Source organism: Lotus japonicus, chromosome 4 (genome assembly GCF_012489685.1).
Source record: "Lotus japonicus ecotype B-129 chromosome 4, LjGifu_v1.2".
Classification (NCBI taxonomy): domain Eukaryota; kingdom Viridiplantae; phylum Streptophyta; class Magnoliopsida; order Fabales; family Fabaceae; genus Lotus; species Lotus japonicus.
The window spans coordinates 4,818,159-4,840,976 of record NC_080044.1 but is presented as its reverse complement, the minus strand read 5'-3'; the positions used below and the strand labels follow the sequence as shown (position 1 = coordinate 4,840,976).

Here is a 22,818-nt window from a genome sequence, read left to right as displayed (position 1 = left end):
AAAGATATTACCACTTCAGAATTTTGGTAAGTGCAAATAAAATTTCGAGGTAAGAAAAAAAAAGAAACTTTCACTTTGAATTTAGCAGATCTTGAGTAAATAGAGAATACCCAAATTGATATTTTTCTTGGGGAGTTGGGAAGAGAAGATAGGACAGTTAATATCTTTGGTAAATTAAGAAAATAATGAGTATGAGAGGGATAGAGAGTACAAAAATTACTCAGATGCAGCAAAAAGTATGAGATTTACCAGAGGGAAAATCTTGAGTTAGGAGACAGTGTTACTTCCAGGATCTGAGCTATGGAAGCAGTTACCAGCTAATTCGCCACATGTGCCTGTGACATATCTTTGAGTGTTTTGCAGTTGTGCCACATGATTTGAGTACTTTTCTGGTCTGGGAAGCTTTAATTATTTGTTCTGCATTACCAGTACCTGCGAGAAAGAAGAAGAGGAGAAAAAGAAACAAGAAATGTGTGAGGAAGAAGACAAATGTATTGGCTGAAGGGTTTTGTGACGGATTATTTCCGTCACCAATTAGTAGCCTATATATTATGAATTAAATAAGTGACACGTCAGTATTTCCGTTTGGTCAACTAACAGAGATGGACGGAAGGGCTTCAATCAACCGTTTTAGAAACATGAGGGAGTTTGACCGCACATTTTAAACACAGGGGGTGCAGATCGAACATTTGTGAAACATCAGGGACCTAAACTGGAATTAAGCCTAAAAAAAATGATCACATCAAATATTAACATTTACTGATTTACCCAATAAAATTATTAATATTATATTCATTATCAAATAATAACATGTCTTAAAGTCTCATGCTTTTACCAAATTCATATTGTTTTAAAGTTGAGAGACTAAAAGCAAACCAGTTGACAGTTGTATTCAATAAGAACAAAAAAGATCATATTTAATCCTTAATTAAAAAAAATCCAACATTTCATAACTAAAAATTTGCTTGAACCCCTAATATGCACCACTTTTAGAGTTGTGCAATTTTACACCACTTACTTTGATCGGTTATAGCAGGTTAACACATTAATTTTTTAAAAAAATATCATTAAAAATTTATTATATATGAAATTTGTTTAAAAAAAGATATGTTGACATGTTATAGCAGGTTAAAAAAAGTGGTGTAAAATTACACCACTCTAAAAGTAAAGTGGTGCGGTAAGATTGGTTAACTCTCACCACAAATTGTGTGTGAGGTAGACAATATTATTTATAATAATAAAGGTACAGAATATGCTAAGAATATTCTAAGGCATATTACAAAATAAAGCAAATAATAAATAAAGAGAATATCCTATAGGATATTATGCCTAGTTATCTCTAACACCCCCCTCAAGCTTAGCGTTGGATTGAGACCAACTCGAAGCTTGGATCTAAAAAGTTCAAACAATGGACGAGGCAACGCCTTAGTGAAAATATCAGCAAGCTGGAGAGAAGTAGGCACATAGCGAACAACTAATCGACCAGAAGCAACCAGCTCACGAACAAAGTGACAGTCCAAGTCAATGTGTTTGGCATGCTTATGAGCAACAGGATTCTGAGCCATAAACAAAGCGCTTTGGTTGTCACTGAGAAGAAGAGGAGTCGTCGATAACCTAACACGAAGCTCATGAAGAAGATTAAGCAACCAAACTAGCTCAGAAGCAGTATTAGCCATGGCTCGATACTCAGATACCATGATACCATGTAAGATTGGTTAACTCTCACCACAAATTGTGTGTGAGGTAGAGAATATTATTTATAATAATAAAGGTACAGAATATGCTATGGCTCTGATACCATGTAAGATTGGTTAACTCTCACCACAAATTGTGTGTGAGGTAGACAATATTATTTATAATAATAAAGGTACAGAATATGCTACGAATATTCTAAGGCATATTACAAAATAAAGCAAATAATAAATAAAGAGAATATCCTATAGGATATTATGCCTAATTATCTCTAACAGGTGCATATTAGGGGTCACCTTGAATGACTACTTGTCGCTAAATTTGTTATCATTTAGTCTATTATCAATAGACCAATTCTTTTTCACGGTAAATGTTCATAAATAACAAAGGATAAATCTGCCACCATTGGGCTATGTAAGACAAAATTAACAAGAAATCAAAATCAGACAAACTTGTCTATTAAGTTTAAGTGCGATTCAATGTCCCCGAATATTAGCTCAAGTGATAAGAGTTAGAGGACATAGGGTTTTGGAGGGTGAAGGATGAACAGTGTAGAGTTCAAACCATGAGATGACTAATTTACTAACATTACTAACAACTGACATTTATCTATTAAAAAAACAGGCGGTTTGATTCATATTTCGATTTCCAATAGGAATTGTGCATTTTTAATTGTCTCTTTCAATTACATTTGAATTTTTGGTGGTAGGATCCAACTTAAAAAGAAGAGCTCGTGCTTCATAGTCATACATAGTTCAATTTATTGGGTATTAGCACCGAATTTTTTATCATGTGACAGCCTTCCAAATTAATTAGCCATTTTAAACATTAGTGTAAGAAAAAAATCAACATGCAATAGGTTTATTAAGGAAACTCCACCTATCCTTCTCCATTTATATTTAGACTGTGTTTGGTTTTCAGTTTGGAAGTCCGTTTGGGGCATTGAAATTCAAGATCACACATTCCAATGCCCCAAACGTGAAAGAGGCTTTGGACCAAGGTTAGGTGAAAGCACTTTCAAACTGAAAACCAAACAGACACTTAGACTTTCATTAGAAGCTTTGACATATGCATTTGGCAGTAGTTTTTTTATCACCGCTAAATGTGAAGTAGGAAAGAAACACATAAAAACTCCTAATAAATGCTCAAACTTTATGAATTGTGAGGATTGTTGTAGCCTTCCAAAATTACTAGGATTATATTTTTTATACTCCGCAGATTCTAACGATAAGATCTACATATGTAGGACGTATATGTTCGGATTTCAGCATGTCCATAATAATTTATTAATTCATAAATTACAATGGACATCTATTCTACCAGAGAATTTTATTATTATTCTCATTATATTATATATTTTTTGTGTTCCTTATTATTTGTTATTATTTTGAGAATTTCTTCATTACTATCTAGAGATTAATTTCTATGCATCGACGGTGTAAACAAATTTTACACCATCATTCAATCACATCCTTCCATTTTGTTAGCTCACAATTAATTTTAAATTTAATAATATCTAAAATAGAAAATGGAAGGTTGTGATTGAATAATAGTGTAAAACTTTTTACACCATTGGTGCATAGAAATTAATCTCTTCTATCTAACTCTCACTTTTTACATTTTAAGAAGTATTAATTTCATTTTACCAACTATATATACGCTCCTTAACTTAATATAATCCTTAAAGGTGATAGAAAAATTGAAGAGTCAAAATTAGTATGAAAAATAAAGTTTATAGTGTAAAGTTAGTTAAAAACTTAGCAAAATGATAACATTCGATTAACTAACTTTTGGTCCCTGAACTATGATTGAGTTCTAGGATTGGACCCTCGCCGGATTAAAGTCCTGAAATAATCCCTATAGTTAGGGTAATAGTCGAGAACAGTGGCGGATCCAGGACCCCGAGGTCAGGGGGTTCAAAATTTTCAAAAGAACACATCAATTAAAATACTGAACTGCTGAAGAACTGGACAGAGAAATACACGAAATGCACAAATCCTATGTTGGGAAAGCTTAAAAAATGAAAAGAATTCAGTTGAATGAAAATGATTTACAAATCCATTAAAAGTAACAAATTATGAGATATTACAATTTACAAACACGATGATTGGTAAATGAATTAAAGTCTTAAACCATGACAATTTAAAACCAGATTCATACGAGAATTCATTCCAATTCCATGATGATTTTAAGGATTCCAAACACAGCGAAAGGGAAAAGACTTTCATATACCTTTGTAACCTGAACTAAACAGATAACCGAAATAAACTGTACCCCAAGGTTTCAATATGCGTTAAACACCAAAGCTTCTGATAACTCTCTCCAAAAAGCCCTACCTTGGCAATGGAAGTTCCCACATTAATCACCTACAATTTTGTAAACAAGAAATTTATTGATTTTGCATGCCAAAAAAACAGCAGTTCAAAATACAAAAAACACAAAGAAACCTTCTATTTTTTAAAATGTGAAGCTTGAGCTCTGCATAAATAAGCATCCTAGCAACAGATAGGATCAGTAATATCAATTTCACCATTAATTTGCATAGCTACGGAAGTAAAATAAAAAGTAACTAAAAGAAACAAAAAAGAGAAGAAACTCAAAGAGACCATTTTGAAACTTTCTTCATGAAAACAATACATACATAAATACAAAGAACATTTTTATTTAAACAAAGAAGGAAAAAATACCGCTAAAGAAGATATGAAATCCATTCAAAATGAAGAGCATGATACATCAAGTGAAATGGAATTAAAAATGTAGCAACTAGCAAGACTGCTGAATCCCTAAATACCCAATAGCATATAACCAGAGAGACCAAGAACACAATTTTTCATATGATTGCTTAGCTCTTTGATATCTTTGGTCATTTAAGAAGGTTGCAAGGTGCAAGAATTACACACAGATTGCAATTCAATTTGAAGTCCTGGACTTACTGACTCTAGATGATCATCATCATTGATATCTCCCGTGGTATCAAATGTGCAGATCAAACCATCTTCTGAAGCAGAAATAAGCTAGCCTCGTTCATCAGGGACAAAATGAACCTAGCACCAATCACACACTTTCAACATATCAGACATGAATACACACCTCCCATTAAATAAATAAATAATTAAAGCCATTTTATTCATCAATTCTCATATACCCACATCAAATTTTACCCAATAAAGCAACTTTCAAGCAAATCAATTTTATACTACATAGCTGCAAATTGAATCAAGAAACAATGTCAAATACAAATTGAAGATTACCTTTGCATCCTGTTGCGCAGGACCATTCTCTTGCTGATTCTGGGCTTGCCTTCTAAGAAGGAACATGTTGACTCCAAAACCTATGCAAGAAATCTTCAAATAAAATTAGTGTTCCTCTTCAAACCTAATTTACAATATCACAGAAATCCCAGAAGGCGAAACAAAAGTAGAAAATAATCAAAAAATCAGAAATATCTAATATTCCAGCCAACAATTGACAAATTGATTTCAGCAAATTCAACAATTGACAACATACGCTACTTTCAAACTCAGAAAAGGGAAAGCAAATCAAAATAATAGCAGTTAGGGTTTTCAATTTGGGGTTTAGGTTTTCAATTTGGGGTTTTTCAATTTGGGGGTTTTCAATTCCAACCAACCTTCAAGCTTCAACAGAGAGAGAGAGAGTGGGTGGTGGCGTTGTGCAGTGTGCGCCGGCCGCCGGTGGTGGTGGACTGGTGGCGTGGCCGCGTGGTGTCACTGGTGTGTGTTGTGCTTGAGAGTTGAGAAGTAGAAGTGTAGAACCAGAGTCGTGAGAGAGAGAGAAGGTAGTGAGCAGAGAAGGATTGTGGTGGGCTGGTGGCCGGTGGCGGTGGTGCGTCGGCTGGTGGTGGTGGACTGGATCGGTGGTGGTCAAGAGAAGGAGAAGAGGTGTGACCGTGTGAATGACAGAATCGTGATTCGTGAGTGTGGTGAGAGAGAGACTGAGAGTGAGAATGAGTGCGTGAGAGAGAGTGAGGCTGTCTGGGACCTGGGTGCAATTTTTTAATTTCAGGGGGTTCAAAAAAAATTTACTATAGGGGGGTATGTAGGAATTTTTTTTTTCCAGGGGGTTCAACTGAACCCCCTGAACTGAACGTGGGTCCGCCCCTGGTCGAGAATGGTCTTTGTCGGAGAGGCTGTTTCGGCCAATGTGCTTTACATGTTGTCACCGGGGCATACATGACACTGCCACCTCATTTGATGAGCCCACTGGGGAATAGTCCCCACGGGCAGTGCCACGCATGCCCCGATGGCGACATGTAAGCGCCTTGGCCGGAGCCACCTCTCATGCGATAATCGTTCCCGACTATTTCCAAACTTTATTCCAGCAAAGGAACGTACCAATCCCAAAACTCGGTCATAGTTTAGGACCAAAATCATAGTTAACCCTTAATACATTAACTCATGATATGTGGGTGTCTATGGTGAGAAAACAGAATGTCTGAAATGGTCCAAGTCACCATAACTGATGCCTACACATCTCAATCACAATCACAATCATCATCTCAATCTGCTTCTCCTTCCTTCACCGAATTCCCATCTCATCATCGTTCTCGTTCCTCTGTCATGCAGACTCTCCCTCCTCCCTCTTGCATCAGAGATTTCTGTTGCTGCTGCTGCTTTTCCCTCTCATGAATTTCGCTCTCGCCTTCAATCTCCTCACCGAGTTCGGATGTGGCTACGTTCTCCTCACCTCCTTCTATCGCCTCCTCAACTTCCTCGGCATGGTTCTCACGTTCGCCTTCTGTTTCAAGGTTTTGCGATTCAGCTGGCGTTGTAAAAGCTCCATACGCTTCCTCTGCGATTTTGGAGGCATACCCAGATTGAGTTTGTGCTTGGACAATGTGGTTTGGGAAGTTTCTGAACCGAAGGTTGCACGTTTGGAAAATGGGCGTGACCCCAGTTCGAGTTCTTCGGTCAAAACGAGGGCCAGCATTGCCGGGGAGAAAGGGAATGCTAATTCAGAAGATGGGTCTGAGAATGAAAGAGAAATTGGTAATGAGGACGAGGTGTTTGATGTAATGACTCTGAGAAAGTTGGTGAAGGCTGCGAGGAAGAAAGCCAATGTGGCGTGTGCAGAGCTTGAGGAGGAAAGGACGGCGTCATCCTCGTCCGCGGAGGAGGCAATGGCGATGATTCTGCGGCTTCAGGGGGAGAAGAGCTCGGCTGAAATTCAAGCGAATCAGTTCCGCAGAATGGCGGAGCAGAAGCTAGAATATGATCAGGATGTGATTGAGTCTTTGGAGTGGTCGATCACACAGCGTGAATCTCAAAGGAGTGTGTTGGAAGATCAGCTGGGGATTTTGAGGAAGGAATTGAAGCAGTATATTAGGGAGGATGAAATTAACCTACTTGAAGTGGATGATAGAAGTAGGGGTAGGGGTTCTTCTGGATGTGATCAAGATGATTCTGTAGTTAGTCATTCTGAAACTGAATCACAAACCTAGCAAGTTCCCAAGGTTGTTATATAGAATGCATCTACGTCAGTTTTATTCTGACATGTTTTGGTATAGTGTAAATTGTAATAATGTTGAGCCTATATAAATTCTTTAATTTTTTCTTTTTTGGCATGCTGGATTAGGCTTAACTTTCAGGTTCACTAGTGTATAAATTTGTGAGTAGATTTAATGAAGCACTTAACGTTGCAAGGATCTGAAGCTTGTATAGGCTACTAATTTCTACCATGTGTGCAGTGGAGTGGAGATAATGGATTAGCCTCTTTTTGGTTGATTGAATGATTGAATTGCATTTAGGCACTGCATCTAGGATATGATTCTGATGCCTGTGGAATTGGACATTTAGTTTGTCACTAATGTACAAGCCCTTTAGCCTCAAAGTTTAGTTTTGCTTGTGTAATTGTTGAATAAATTGCATTAGAACACTTGCCATTGCAAGGGTCATTTGCAGTAGACATATTAACTTGGCCTCAACTGCCAGATTTGCTTGGGTAATTTTATATGTGATGAATTTCATTGGAGTGGTTAAAATTGCAAGGGCCTCTTGTACTTGTTGATCTATATATTGAATGGAGAGTGGAAATTTTCAATGGTTATTTGGGAGTTTAAAATGCAGTGATTGGAATCTCTGCTGAGGACTACATGATCATGTACTGTACATGCAGTGTACCTTTTCTGAACTTGTTGTGGTCTTTCTCTCTTAGGTTGGGGAAGAGGACTTGGTTCTTCTTCATACAACCAACTCTAACCTTTACTAGTGGAACTTGCAGATGTGTCTCTATGCTTATTTGATACATACTTTAGATAAGTTTCTTTGCCAAGTTGTTGGGAGGTAAAATAATCATAGACCTCTCTTTGTTGGGGTGTTTTGGGTAGATCTTGCAGAGCACAGGTTAGATGTATAGTATATAGCATTACACTTTCCTCTGTTCCCCACCCTGTAAAATAGTGCTTTGATTTCCTTCCTTACCTTAATTATCAAAAGATAACGTAATCAGTTTCAATGCAGGGTCTACTAAGCTATGATATCTATGTTACATCCATATCAGTTTCAGTTAGAATGGAGTCACAGAAGAATGAATAATCGGTTGGGTTACCAAGCTGCCCAAGCAGTGATATAAATAAGAACAAACAAGAGATTGATGGCTTGACTTATAAGCATAAATAACGTTGGGGACAAATAAAGGAGTGTAACATTGATTGAGGTGACAATCTAACATTCTAACCAGAATCGTGAACTATTTCTTTTTAATACAGATGGGAAAAACATTTTAGATTTAAATAATGGAATTGTAATTCTAGAATCTGATTAGAGAAAGTGGTGGTGTGAGTGGCTGAGAGTACGGTAGTGCAATGATAGTTCATGGCGGTGTTGTTAGTGTAAGAGACCTGTAAAAGACACTCTAACACTCAAGTTAACAATGAATTAGAGAGAGAATTTTCTAAGTCTAGAAGACTAATATGAGAGCAATTTGCAATAATGTTTAGCTTACAATGCGATCAAACATGTATATATAGAGTTCAGAGTGAATATTAATGAGAGTGTTTACGCTTTGACATGTTATTGTGTAGTTGACATTTGAGGTATCAACCTTGTTCAGGTGAGGCGAAGATGTGTGTTTGATTGTCTTGGCGTATTTTATGAGAAATGTGATTTTATGTGAAAAATTGAGATTATATGAACGGTCTAGATTAATACAAATTAATAGTTATGTGATCACTTAAAATGTCACATGACTTCATGTTTTAATATGCATCATTCATGATTAGATCTAATCAGTTTTTAGAAGTGATTAAGAAGCTACATATAAACATTCCATTCGTTCAAGATATACCAGAGATGCAACACTAAGATTATAAAAGAGATTTTACCAAAAAAAACCGTAAGCTTTGAGATAAAGAGATAATAGCTTTCACATAGGAGTGTGCGCTACAACAAAAACAGTTATTAACAACGACCAAAATTCATCGATAACCAAAAAAATCATCGGAGGCGTTACCGATGGAAAGAAAACTATGGATATTGGACTCGTGTAATTATTACTGAAGGATTTAGAAAACCGCCAGTAAAATACCGACATTCATGGTCGTCAGTAGTTTCAATATATTTTTAATTAAACGAAAGTGACTTCTTATACTAAGAATGATATGTTAGTTTCCTGAAGTTATCTACATGTACACAATAAGAAAAACACTTCGCAAAATGTGATCAAATTTATTTGCAGAAAACACAAACCTTGATGACCTAGTCTACCAACAAAGCCTCATACTCTACTTGTTTTCGTTCATCATGAAATGCTTAATCCAAGACTTTGATGAAGAGCATTATATTTGGATGAAAGCGAAGTGGAACATGAGGCCGTTAGTAAACTGGATCTTGGGATTTTTGATCCATGTAAATAAATTTGATCATATTTTGATAAGCTTTTTTCATAAATGACTGTGGTAGATACGGGTGGACCGAAAATAGGCCTGGTTTGTTTCATAAATTCAAGGCATGATCGCCTGGCCTTTTATCTATCATAGGCTTTATTTTCAGCCTGCCTTGATCAGTTGAAAGTCTGCTCTGACCTGATAGCCTATTTAAATGCCTGATTTATCATATGATATTCAAGTATACCAACAATTCTATTTGTAAACATGCAACAAATTTATAGCTAACGAGAAAAATATAATAATATCATTATTTCAAGAGGATTATATGGTTAAATAAGTATATAGTCTAACACGCTTAAACATATAAATAAGTCAATAAGTGTATAATTTCCAAATATTATAATAGAAATTCAATGTAAAAATAATACAATGACTTCTTTTTAAATAGACCGGCCAGTTAAGCTTACACGGCTTTTTAAGTGGGCCTAAATCTAACATTCTTAACTAAAAAAACTTTTCAAAAAAACTCTAAGCTTATTTATTTATTAATTTGACATGATCTGACATGAGCATGATGTAGTTAGGCTATAGGCCTCTGGCGGCCGCCTACTTCCAAGTAATGGTTGAGCAATGACAAAACATTGGATCAGTGGTGTATTTTTTATTTTTATTTTTTTTGCAAAAAGGGCATTCGTTTGAGGAAAGAGAATGGACTGCATAAGAAAACACAATGTTCTGAAAACCGGACCGGTCATTGAACCGGTGAAGGTTTAAGGTTTAAAGGTTCAACCGAGGTCAAACCAGGGTTGAACCGTTAATAGTAAAATAATATTTAAAATATCATTTATTACTAATATTATAGTAACTTTTAAATTTATACCTAGATTTAAATTTAATTACATGTAATATTATAATAGATATCAAGCAAACAAAATAATATATATTAAGTTTTATAAAATTAACAAATATTCTATGTTTGAGTAATATTAAAAAAAAAAGAAAAACGGGTGGTACCTTCGGAAGTTTGTGCAAGTTACGTTTATAAATGGCAAGTGATGTTTAACTTTTTTTTTTTTTGAATGAACCCAATGTTTAGAATAAAAAAAATGATATAATAACATGTGTTTTAATATTTATAGTGTACTTATCTCTCAATATATCCAAATAAAAAAAAAGCTAACATATAGTTAACATGTGTATTTTGTTGAAAATGTAGTAGTATCTCTGATTCTCTGTTACACGTGCAAGCAAGCCCAAGGGTAGAAAATTCATTTTGGTGGGAAACGTGCGTTAAATCATATGCTAAATATATTTCTTTGCAATTAATTTCAATAAGATGGATCTGGCTTAGTGGTAAATGCCACTTTTGGCACTTATGTGTTGGGAGTTCAAATCTTGCTGGTGGTGCCTTTTTTTCTATTTTTTCTTTCAAATTGTAAACCGTTCGGTTTACCGGTTCAGGTCCGGTTCTCCGGTCTGACTTCCGGTTCTGTAACAAGTGGTCTAATATGCCAAACCGAACCGGCTATAGGTCCGGTTCCCGGTCGGACCGGCCGGTCCGGTTCAGTTTTCAGAACATTGAGAAAACAAGAGCTTTTTTCAAAAAAAAAAAACAAATGTCAGACTTTTTACACCGTCAACCAATCAGATTTCAAGGATGTGACATGTCAATTAAAGAGATTAAATGAAAAGAGAGATTTTCTTACATTCTTGAAATCTGATTGGTTGACGGTGTAAAAAAACTTTACACCGTCGGTGCATCAAACTTTTTCTCTTTTAAAATCAATTACAGCTTGTATTTGACTTTTTATTTATTCTTATAATCTGTCATTTTATAACTGGTTGTGTCTAAGAGTGAGTTTGTGTTTATCCAAGAATTACTCACATTGCATCAGGAAACTCCTTATTTTAAGATATCATAAAATCAACAAAATAAATAGTATTCATTAGTAAGAGATGAAATTGATTTGAATGTCTATAATTAAAAATAAATTAAGGAAATGGTAGTATAGTCCAACACTACACTGACCCACTTAATTGATTCCAAAAAATAAAAAAAAAAATCACATTCTCAGGAGAAAACCTCATTCTGAATTTTGAAGTGTGTTTTTTCAATGACGTTACTATAAAACTCTCACATGCATTGTCTGTGTTGTGATAAGTGATAACTATTGCTGAGTCAGCTTCGTGTCTTTGGTTTTGGTTACAGATACAGAGTTTACCATCCTTAATTTCTCCGAGCACGATTCGTACGTAGCAGAACAAACCAATCATGTTGCAGTTCTCTGTTCAACGAGGTAAGTGTTTCAAATTCGTAGCTGCTTATTTGTGATGCCCAGATTGACGGGGTTTGATCCAGTTTTGAAACTTGGATTTTGATCAATCAGAGTTTTGATTTTTTTTCCTACTTCATTGTGTTTGTAGTGAGGAAATTGAGCATTCTGAGGCCTCAGATCTTTGCTTTGGGAAGTTCCCATTTGTCAACAGCAGCTCAACCATCTTCCAGTAAGGGTAATCCCCCGGTAGGTTCAAGCTTCCCTTTGGGGTCTTTGAAAATGTCTGTTCCACATTGATCTTGTATTTGTTTTTGTGAATTATTTCATCAAGTTGTGTATTGAAATTCTTGTTTTTTGCTTGAGCTTTTTTAATTGAACTAGTTAGGACTAGTTTGTCAAATTGAGTCAACAAGTGGGTATTTTTTTTGTGTGCTTAATCCGCAATTCCACAGTGATATAGCAACAAGTTGAAGAGTGGTTTTCTAGCTTTCAATCTGATTCTTGGTTAGGTCAATTTTTATTTATGAAATAGCGTGTTTTTGTTTCTTTTAGATCATAATTATACTATTTGCTTTAGGTCCTGTATATGTAATTTCATATTATGTTGTAAGAAATTTCAGAGTGATACTGATACTTGACAGTAAGTCAGAGCTTGATTTTACGTAATTTAGTGTATGATATTGTCATAGACTTGTCGTAGCACTAAGTAAGTGCCTTTGCTTTTGATGATTTTTCAACTTATAATCTCCCCTACTCTTGACATTCTATCAGAGGGTTCCGAATCTTATTGGGGGAAGGTTTCTTGACTCAAAGTCTTCAACTTTCATCGATGTTATAAACCCAGTAAGTGTATTTTCTCTTATACTGAGTTTATAGTTATATCTCTGTGATTTTTTATGGTAGTTTTGAGAAATTCAGACGTCTGATATTTCTCTAATCTGCTTATAGGCAACCCAGGAAGTTGTTTCAAAACTTCCATTGACTACAGATGAAGAGTTTAAAGCTGCTGTATCTGCAGCAAAGAAAGCATTTCCATCATGGCGTAACACTCCTATTACGACACGCCAACGTGTTATGTTGAAGCTCCAGGAGCTCATTCGCAGAGATATGGTACGCATTTTAGAACACTTTGTTATATAATTTCACAAATGTAGAGACACCGTACAAGCATGCTTACTATCAAATGTTTATTGTTTTAGGACAAACTTGCCCTCAATATCACCACCGAACAAGGAAAGACTTTGAAGGATGCCCAAGGAGATGTATTTCGTGGCTTAGGTTAGTCTTTGTAATATGTTGCTTGAGAATATTTTGTTGTAAAATGATAATTAAGCTCGTAATTTTTGGTAGTTCAATCTCTGAGTAGTATAATTTGTCATTTAGAGGTGGTGGAACATGCTTGTGGGATGGGAACTCTCCAAATGGGGGAGTATGTTTCCAATGTATCACATGGCATTGATACATACAGCATTAGAGAACCACTTGGTGTTTGTGCTGGTATTTGTCCTTTCAACTTTCCTGCAATGATTCCGTTGTGGGTAAGCAGTCTTCTATCTTGTGTTGGTTTTTGGCTATTTAATTGATATTTCACTTATTAGTTATTGGGTTCACCTTTATTTCTTATCAGCATGCATGGACTAGAAACAGTTTGTAGAATAACCCAGAAGCATTTAGTTAGAGCGAATTTACATATTATCGTTATTTCTCAAGGAATGTAATGTGCTTATCGGACTTGATAACAAATTCTGAATGTCAATTCATCTGCAGATGTTCCCTATTGCAGTTACGTGTGGTAATACATTTGTTCTAAAACCATCAGAGAAAGACCCAGGTGATGTTTTCTGCTAATTTAGGTTTTCTATCAATAGCCATGAATTATATCCTCATTCTGGAGAATAGTGTAAATGTGTAATATTATAATGGAAAATGGACTCTAATATTGTTTCATTTTAAGCAAGTTTTAAGCATTTCAAACATATTACCCTGAACTGCACGGTGTACATCATGAGTTGGAAACATTCTGAATAAAATGACTGCCTCTAATATAACCTTTTTCTTCAGAAAGGGTAAGGTATTTTTCATTCACTAACGTATTCATCCATATTGTTATTTAGAGGCTCGGAGAGGATATGGACATTATGATGTCATTTGATCTATGTAGCAAATTCCATCTGGTGTAAAAACTAAAAAGGCTTTTCTTGTTGTCGTTGTTCATCTTCATGGAATTAGTTTTCTATCGCATTGATAGTTATTGGTGTAGTGTATGCAGCATATAAGCATATTCCTATGACATTGACAAGTTTGCATTCATCTGACCGCTTTTATGATTCATCATTTTTGGCTACTTATAAAATGGTGGAGAGAAATAAACTTCAATATAGTTGTCAACAGACTGTGAAATAGAGCATTTAATGCTCTTAATTAGCAGTTATATTTTTGTTTGTATATAATTATGTTGTTTCCTGTTTGTACTTAGTTTATTTTAGGTAGTTTCTTATTTTCATTCATTCTCCCTAATTCTCTCTTTAGTCAAGGATTTCCTTCTTTGACTTTGATCAATCACATTATGTAATTCCCTCTATAAGAAGAGGAATCCCTGTACAGTTTTTCATATCAATAATATTACCAAATATTTCAACTTGGCATCAGAGCAAAGATCTCTGCGCATCTGATTTGCATCCATGGCTGACAGTTCCTCAGCCAGCGATGATCAGAATACGGAGGAGATTGTGGTTCCCAAAGTCTCGCAGCCTCCAAGGCAGGAGCAGCGAGTCCTGTTCGGCGAATCTCATTCTGTGCCTCCAAGGCAGGAGCAGCGAGTCCTGTTCGGTGAATCTCATTCTGTCCAAATCACCACTTTTCGACTCAATGGGTCGAACTATTTCCGGTGGTCCCAATCTGTCCAGTTGTATATTCGTGGCAGAGGAAAACTTGGGTATCTCACTGGTGAGAAACCCATGCCAGATATTGCTGATCCACAATATGCTGTTTGGGACGCTGAAAACTCCATGGTGATGACATGGCTGGTAAACTCCATGGAGGAGGACATTAGCAGCAATTACATGTGTTATTCCACAGCCAAAGAGCTATGGGATAGTGTCACGGAAATGTATTCAGATCTTGAGAACAAATCTCAGATCTATGAACTCACCTTGAAAGTCAGAGAAATTCGGCAGGGAGGTAATAACGTGACAAAATACTTCCACTCTTTGAAGCGAGTTTGGCATGATCTAGATCTCTTCAACACTTACAAGTGGAACTCTGCAGAGGATGCCAAACACCATCGACAAACCGTGGAAGAAGGTAGAATATTTCAGTTTCTTGCTGGTCTGAATGAAGAGCTAGATGAAGTTCGTGGCAGAATCATTGGGAGAGCAACCTTACCTTCATTGGGTGAGGTCTTTGCTGAAGTTAGAAGAGAGGAAACTCGCAGAAGTGTGATGATGGGAAAGACCAAAACGGATGCACCTCCTTCTGAGACCAATGCTCTTGCTGTAGAAACTGTTGCCCTTAAGACTTCTACTAACCAGAAGAACTTCTCAAACCGCTGGTGTGATCACTGCAACAGACCCGGTCATACTCGGGAAAGTTGCTGGAAAATTATTGGGAGGCCAGCACATCTAAAGGGTGGCAAGTCAGGTCCTAAAAATCAAAAATCTTTCCCTACAGCTCATGAGGCAGAAAAGACTTCCTTGAAAAAGGAACAAGTTGAGGAACTCATAAGGTTGTTAAATTCTAATTTTTTATCTGGTACTCCTAGTGGTTCTGTGGCACAAACAGGTAATTTTTCTACCCCTAGCTCCCTTAATTGCACCTCAAATATTCATGCACCATGGATCATTGATTCAGGTGCTTCAGATCATATGACTAGCCTTTCTCCTTTATTTAAAACCTATTCTCCTTGTTCTGGAAATGGAAAAATTAGAATTGCAGATGGTTCTTTTTCCGCAATTGCAGGGAAGGGGAAGATTACCTTATCCAATAACATTGACTTAGGAAAAGTTTTACATGTGCCCAAACTATCTTGCAACCTTCTTTCTATTAGCAAAATCTGCAAAGATTCCAATTGCAGTGTGACATTCTTTGACACTCATTGTGTTTTTCAGGACCGGATTTCGGGGAAGATGATTGGCAGTGCTAAGATGAAGGATGGACTTTACTACTTTGAGGATACTTTCAGAAATAAAGCAGCTCAGGGTCTTTGTGGTATGAGTTGCACCTCTGTTAGGGACCAAATAATGCTCTGGCATAACAGACTAGGGCACCCGAATTTTCAATATCTTAGGCATTTGTTTCCAGATTTATTCAAAAATGTTAATTGTTCTTCTCTTGAATGTGAAAGTTGTGTTCTTGCAAAAAATCAAAGAGCTCCTTATTATTCTCAACCTTATCATGCATCTAGACCTTTTTACTTAATCCATAGTGATGTTTGGGGGCCTTCAAAAATTACAACTCAATTTGGAAAAAGGTGGTTTGTAACCTTCATAGATGATCACACCCGGTTGTGTTGGGTCTACCTTATGCATGAAAAATCTGAAGTTCCTAATATATTTAAAAGTTTTTCACAAATGGTAGAAACTCAATTTGATACAAAGATCTCCATTTTGAGGAGTGATAATGGAACTGAGTACTTCAATCAAAATCTCAATGAGTTTCTGAAAAATAAAGGCATTCAGCATCAATCGACATGTCCAAATACTCCTCAACAAAATGGCACCGCTGAAAGAAAAAATAAACATCTCCTTGAAGTAGCTCGTGCCATTATGTTTGAGAGTAATGTTCCAAAGTATTTGTGGGGAGATGCTGTCCTAACAGCAGCCTATCTTATAAATAGAATGCCCACTCGTGTGTTGAATTATCGCACACCTTTGGAAAATTTCAAAACCATTTTTCCAGCATGTCGATTACATACTGATATGCCTTTAAAGGTGTTTGGTTGTACAGTTTTTATGCATAAACCTTCCACATCTCGGTCCAAACTAGACCCAAGGGCAGAAAAATGCATTTTTGTTGGTTATTCTCCAAACCAAAAAGGATATAGAGTCTTTAATCCTATCACAAAGAAGCTTTGTGTTAGCATGGATGTTACCTTTCTTGAACATCAACCTTTTTTTCAAAAAAAATCCCTTCAGGGGGAGAATAATAATGTGAGTGAAGACAATTTTTTGCATGAACCGCTGCCCATTCCTATTGTAGACACAGGGAATACAAATTTTATTGATGAATGCAACAAGGAAGAACATGTGGAAACAAGTTCTGAAATTTCTAAAGAAAATCTTATGCCAGACTTAGGTGGAGCCCAAACAGAGAAAGAAATACCACAGTCAAAAAAGGAGTTCCATGTTTATACTCGGAAGTATCCTAAAAGGACCAAAGACCAATCCATCATCTCTGCACCAAGCCAACCAGAAATCCCGGAAGAAGGCCAAGTAAGAATACCACAAGAAATTCGAGGTAACACTGACATTTTCACTTCTACTATTGAATTACCCATAGCTATTAGAAAAGGAACCAGAACCTGCACCCAAAAATCAGAAAAATCTAGCACAAACCATCCCATTTCCCAATATGTTTCCTACCAAAATCTTTCACCGAATCACAAAGCTTTTACCTCTAAAATAACAGATCTGTTTGTGCCTAGAAACATTGAGGAAGCACTAGATGATCCCAATTGGAATTTAGCAGTCTTAGAAGAGTTGAGTGCACTGAAAAAGAATGAAACTTGGGAAATAACAGACCTACCACGTGACAAAAAACAGGTGGGTTGTAAGTGGGTATTTACCATTAAGTGCAAGGCCGATGGAAGTGTAGAGAGGTACAAGGCGAGATTGGTGGCAAAAGGGTTCACTCAAACTTATGGAGTAGACTATCAAGAGACGTTTGCTCCAGTTGCTAAACTTAACTCTGTTCGGATTCTTATATCCCTTGCTGCAAGTTACAACTGGCCTTTACATCAATTGGATGTAAAGAATGCTTTCCTGAATGGGGAGTTAGAGGAAGAAGTGTTTATGAGTCTTCCCCCCGGATTTGAAGAAGAACTTGGAAGAAATAAGGTGTGTAGACTAAAGAAGTCATTATATGGGCTGAAGCAATCTCCAAGAGCATGGTTTGAGAGGTTTGGAACAGTGGTAAAAGGGCTTGGATATATCCAAAGCCAAGCTGATCACACATTGTTCTATAAACATTCAGCAGATAATAAGGTTGCTATCTTGATTGTATATGTTGATGATATTATTCTGACAGGTGATGATAGCTTGGAACTCAAAAATCTGAGGGAGAAACTTGCTAAAGTTTTTGAAATCAAGGAACTTGGCCCATTGAAATACTTCCTTGGAATTGAGTTTGCAAGATCAAAGGAAGGTATCTTTATGAACCAGCGAAAGTATATTCTGGATCTTTTAAAAGAAACAGGATTACTTGGATGCAAAGCTGTAGAAACACCCATGGAGCCCAACTTAAAGCTGCAACCAGCTGAAACAGAAAATATGGTGGACAAAGGAAGGTATCAGCGACTAGTGGGAAGGCTAATATACTTATCTCACACCCGTCCAGACATTGCCTTTGCTGTAAGCATGGTAAGCCAGTTTATGCATGCACCAGGTCATGAACACTTGGAGGCAGTTTTTAGAATCTTAAGATACTTGAAGGGATCACCTGGGAAGGGGCTTCTTTATAAAAACCGTGGGCACCTTCAGGTAGAAGCCTACACTGATGCAGACTGGGCAGGGAGTGTGACAGACCGAAGATCAACATCAGGCTATTGCACCTTTGTTGGAGGAAACTTGGTTAGTTGGAGAAGTAAAAAACAAACCGTTGTAGCAAGGAGTAGTGCAGAAGCTGAATTTAGAGCAGTTGCTCATGGAATTTGTGAGGCATTATGGGTGGAAAAGCTTCTACAGGAATTGATATGAAAAACTGTACATAATGTGATTTAGAGTGATATATCTTAACTCCATACAACCTAGTGAGGAAGACTTGGTTATTAACTGAAGTTTGTTGTTTTTCCAGGTGCTTCTGTATTGCTTGCAGAATTGGCATTGGAGGCTGGATTGCCTGAGGGTGTCTTAAATATAGTTCATGGAACTCATGTATGTCTTCAACCGTTCTTAAATTAAACCATTGTTAACATGTTTCTTGCTACTCTTACTGAGTAAGGGTGCCCGTGGGCTCATTTTACATTTGCTGATTTCATCATATTAAAGTTAAATCTAATAGTTGCATATAATATTGTATTATACCAAGAATTTCTGATACTGATACCTAAGTGATTTTATTCATAAAACAACTTGTCCATTATGATGTGTCAAGCACTAAATGTACTTTGTTTCCTTACTGATTGATGTTCTAATTTAACAATTGGTGATAGGATGTTGTGAATGCTATTTGTGACGATGACGACATCAAGGCCATATCTTTTGTTGGTTCAAATGTTGTAAGTCATCTAATCATTGTTTGTTTCCTCAGTTGAGTGATTCTATGTGATTCCTATGTTGTGACCTTAAACTAGTTTTAAGCCAAGGCAAAAAGGGATACAAATGCTATGATTTTGCTAATAGCAGGCTCCCTTTATATTGTATATGTGCTTATTATGTTCTTCTTTTGTATTAAAGGCTGGAATGCACATATATTCAAGAGCAGCAGCTAAAGGGAAACGTGTTCAGGTAGATGCATATCTTTTTCCCTCTTTCTAGTAAAACAGTTTCTTTATACACATGCAATGATATGAAGTTGGGCAACTTATAATCTGTATTTTTGCAGTCCAATATGGGGGCCAAAAATCATGCAATTGTCATGCCAGATGCAAATGTTGATGCTACTGTTAATGCTTTAGTTGCTGCTGGTTTTGGTGCAGCAGGACAAAGATGCATGGCTCTCAGCACAGTTGTTTTTGTTGGAGGCGCAGAACAATGGTATCATGCTCTCTTCTGTTTTGAATTCGTGTTTATTATGACTTCTGTAATAGCCTTTTGGAGCAATTTTAAGCTCCTCTAGTTGGTTATTCCAAAATGATCTTGATGCATTTGGTGTGTGCTGATTGAAATCATCACTCTTTCTTTACTGCATTTGGTGTGTGCTGATTGAAATCATCACTCTTTCTTTACTAAGACATAATTTCACTTGTGCATAGATAAAACTTTTTGTATTTATTGTATAATCACAAATTGTGAATATTATCATAATTCCAAATTGGAAATATAGATGATGCAGGTGCATGGAGAAATCGACTTCAATTTTTTATTTTTGGTCTTCAAAAATTAATTCTGATGATATATCACACTATATTTGCAGGGAAACTAAACTTATTGAGGGTGCCAAAGCTCTTAAAGTAAATGCTGGAACTGAACCTGATGCAGATCTTGGCCCAGTCATCAGCAGACAGGTTTGTGAATCTGTATTTATTTTTTCGATGCTGGATTTGAACTAAAAAAATATGAATTCTTTGAAGAATTATTCAAGGATTACTGACACAGCTATTCAATTCAATTCGTTCACATCCAATGTTGTGTATATTTTACCTATTTTTGTTTCTGTAATATTTTTACTGGCTGCACAGGCAAAGGAGCGAATTCACAGATTAATTCAATCCGGGGTTGAAAGTGGTGCCAAAGTACTGCTTGATGGAAGAAATATAGTGGTAGGTTTTATATCCTCGACTGCCCATTCCAAATGGCATGGTTGAATACAACATATATAGGCACATAGCACCCTTTTTCTTAAGAAAGAAAGAAAGAAAAACATATAAGCGATAATTGAAGTATTTTATTGCATACAATTTGATTCTCTAGATAAATAAGCTAATGTGCTGGTCAACCAAACATATAGCAGTTACAGAAATAGAACCTTTAATACACATCACTTTTTATTACTTGTTAAATGTCCCAAGATTGTCAAGGGAGTTAGGAACTTTTTTAATAACCTTTTATCACTTTTTATTTTGTAGAAGTTCCTCACTCCCTTGAATAATACTCACATCATCAGGTTAAGGTACAATAAATGAAACTCACCAAAAGGAAGATAAAAACAGAAAATGTAAGGAAATGCATTTTGGTGGGTAAATTATACAAAATAGAACAGCCCTTGGTATTTTCTTTGGCCTTTGTTTTTCCAGATAGATATTAGTTCATTTTACACCCGTTTCCAATTTCATTTGCCCAAAATTAAGGATTGCTAATCAATTTATACGTACATGAAAAGTAGGTCCCAGGATATGAATCTGGCAATTTTGTTGGCCCAACCATCTTGTCAAATATCACTGCCAACATGGAGTGCTACAAGGTATTTTTTATACTGATCTTCAATTTTAAAGTGTCTGCTAAAAGTATTTCCTCAAAATAGAGGCTTAAAGTTTAGATTTATATTAATCTTGAGTCCTGACTATCTCTAGCGTGGCTTGTGCAGGAAGAAATTTTTGGCCCTGTTCTTCTTTTCATGGAGGTCTGTCTGCTTGCTTCATCCTTAAAATGATAGTTTCATAAGAAATTATATAGATACAAATTCTTGGTAAAATATTTCCTGATTAGAAACAATTAACCCTGAGCTGACTATGATGTTCAAAAGAGTTGAAAATATTTTTTTCATTTTGAGGGGTCAATTATTTCTAATTGAAATTTTTTTTTTCCCATGACAGTGATACATTTATTTGCACTTTTCATTTGACTCCTCTACGGATATGCTGATACAGTGTTTTCTGTTTTCTTTTCAACTTCAGGCTGATAGCTTGGAAGAGGCCATAGACATTATCAACAAGAACCAGTATTTATTATTAACAACTTGCCGTTGTCATTTCCTTTCTGTTAAACGGCTATTTATTTCCTTAACTTTCCCCACAGGTACGGAAATGGTGCTTCTATATTTACTACATCTGGTGTTGCTGCAAGGAAGTTTCAGACTGATATTGAGGCTGGGCAGGTAATGTTACATAAACTGGGACCGTCTCTTGAAAGGACATTAGTAAATAATAATGCTGATATAATTCTGTGCATGTTTATAAACTCCTACAATTGATTCTAAAGCCATAATCAATTCTGGTGGGAAGCTTCTGTGAGTAGTTTCTAGGTTTCAGAATTGATCTGAGGAAATTGAAGTTAATCTATACATGCTATTCAACCAGAATATGCATTATGGGGTGTGCTATTTGTCAAGCAATCACTTTTCGTTTCAACCTGGGATAGATTCTCTCTAACACAAATAGGAAATATATTTTATAATAATACTCTTATGGATAATGACTTGTCACTGCACTTGGACCAGATTGGCATCAATGTTCCAATTCCAGTTCCTTTGCCCTTTTTCTCATTCACTGGAAACAAGGCATCGTTTGCTGGCGATCTCAATTTCTATGGTAGAGTGATTTCTCCCAAAGCCTACCTCTTATTTATCACTTACATTATTTAGAAGTTACATTTTTGCTTGTGATCTAGGCTACACTGTTTGATTTGAATTTTATATGCTTTGTTGAATTACAGGCAAAGCAGGGGTTAACTTTTATACACAGATGAAAACAATAACCCAGAAATGGAAGGATTCAGAGGGTGGTAGCAAGATTAACTTGGCCATGCCAACCTCTCAAAAGTCTTGAATCTTGCTATATTAACTTGTATATTGTTTCTGAAACCTTAGTTATCTTGAATAAAATGTTAAAGTTCCTATCCTGTTAATCATTTTCCTAATTTTCTGGAGTTCATATCAGTTGCTTCAGGTTTAGCTTGAAATTTAACCCAAAAGTAATTGAGCTTCAAAGGGGCAAAAAAATGAAAAAATTTGGTATCTATATACTTTAAATTTTACGTGTAAAACTATTTTCATTATCATTCTCAACATCCGTCACTCTTGTAAGATTGGCGTAAAGTTATTTGGAAAATGAGAATCAAGTTGATATAATTATCAGAGGGACAAAAAATATATTTCAGAACAGTGTTAGTGTTGTTTTATAGGTTATAACAACAAATAACGAAAACAAATTGAATAGTGGTTAGAAAGAGTTTGATGTAAAGACACAATTAAAAA

The 22,818-nt window shown here is 36.0% G+C and overlaps 2 protein-coding genes and 1 long non-coding RNA gene across 3 annotated transcripts; 2 read left to right on the top strand and 1 right to left on the bottom strand.

Annotated features, from left to right (window-relative positions):
* Positions 1–3,581: 3,581 nt before the first annotated feature.
* LOC130713933 (uncharacterized) lies at positions 3,582–5,739 on the bottom strand. The gene is made up of 4 exons (XR_009011075.1): positions 5,321–5,739; positions 4,944–5,023; positions 4,626–4,736; positions 3,582–4,058 (listed from the first exon to the last, which is right to left on the bottom strand). It is a non-coding gene; the product is annotated as an uncharacterized LOC130713933 (long non-coding RNA).
* A 366-nt stretch (positions 5,740–6,105) lies between these two features.
* Positions 6,106–7,354, top strand: LOC130711899 (protein FLOURY 1-like). The gene has a single exon (XM_057561672.1). It carries the CDS (start codon positions 6,335–6,337, stop codon positions 7,148–7,150), a length of 816 nt encoding a protein of 271 aa, XP_057417655.1. The 5' UTR covers positions 6,106–6,334; the 3' UTR covers positions 7,151–7,354.
* A 4,293-nt stretch (positions 7,355–11,647) lies between these two features.
* Positions 11,648–22,495, top strand: LOC130710790 (methylmalonate-semialdehyde dehydrogenase [acylating], mitochondrial-like). Its single transcript, XM_057560153.1, has 19 exons — positions 11,648–11,832; positions 11,960–12,057; positions 12,583–12,654; positions 12,760–12,921; positions 13,011–13,089; positions 13,195–13,349; positions 13,579–13,642; positions 18,820–18,899; positions 19,178–19,243; positions 19,422–19,472; positions 19,570–19,721; positions 20,101–20,191; positions 20,366–20,446; positions 21,010–21,087; positions 21,211–21,246; positions 21,521–21,564; positions 21,642–21,720; positions 22,063–22,153; positions 22,278–22,495. The coding sequence occupies exons 1-19, from the start codon at positions 11,808–11,810 to the stop codon at positions 22,388–22,390; spliced, it is 1,617 nt and encodes a 538-aa protein (XP_057416136.1). The 5' UTR covers positions 11,648–11,807; the 3' UTR covers positions 22,391–22,495.
* Positions 22,496–22,818: the final 323 nt, after the last annotated feature.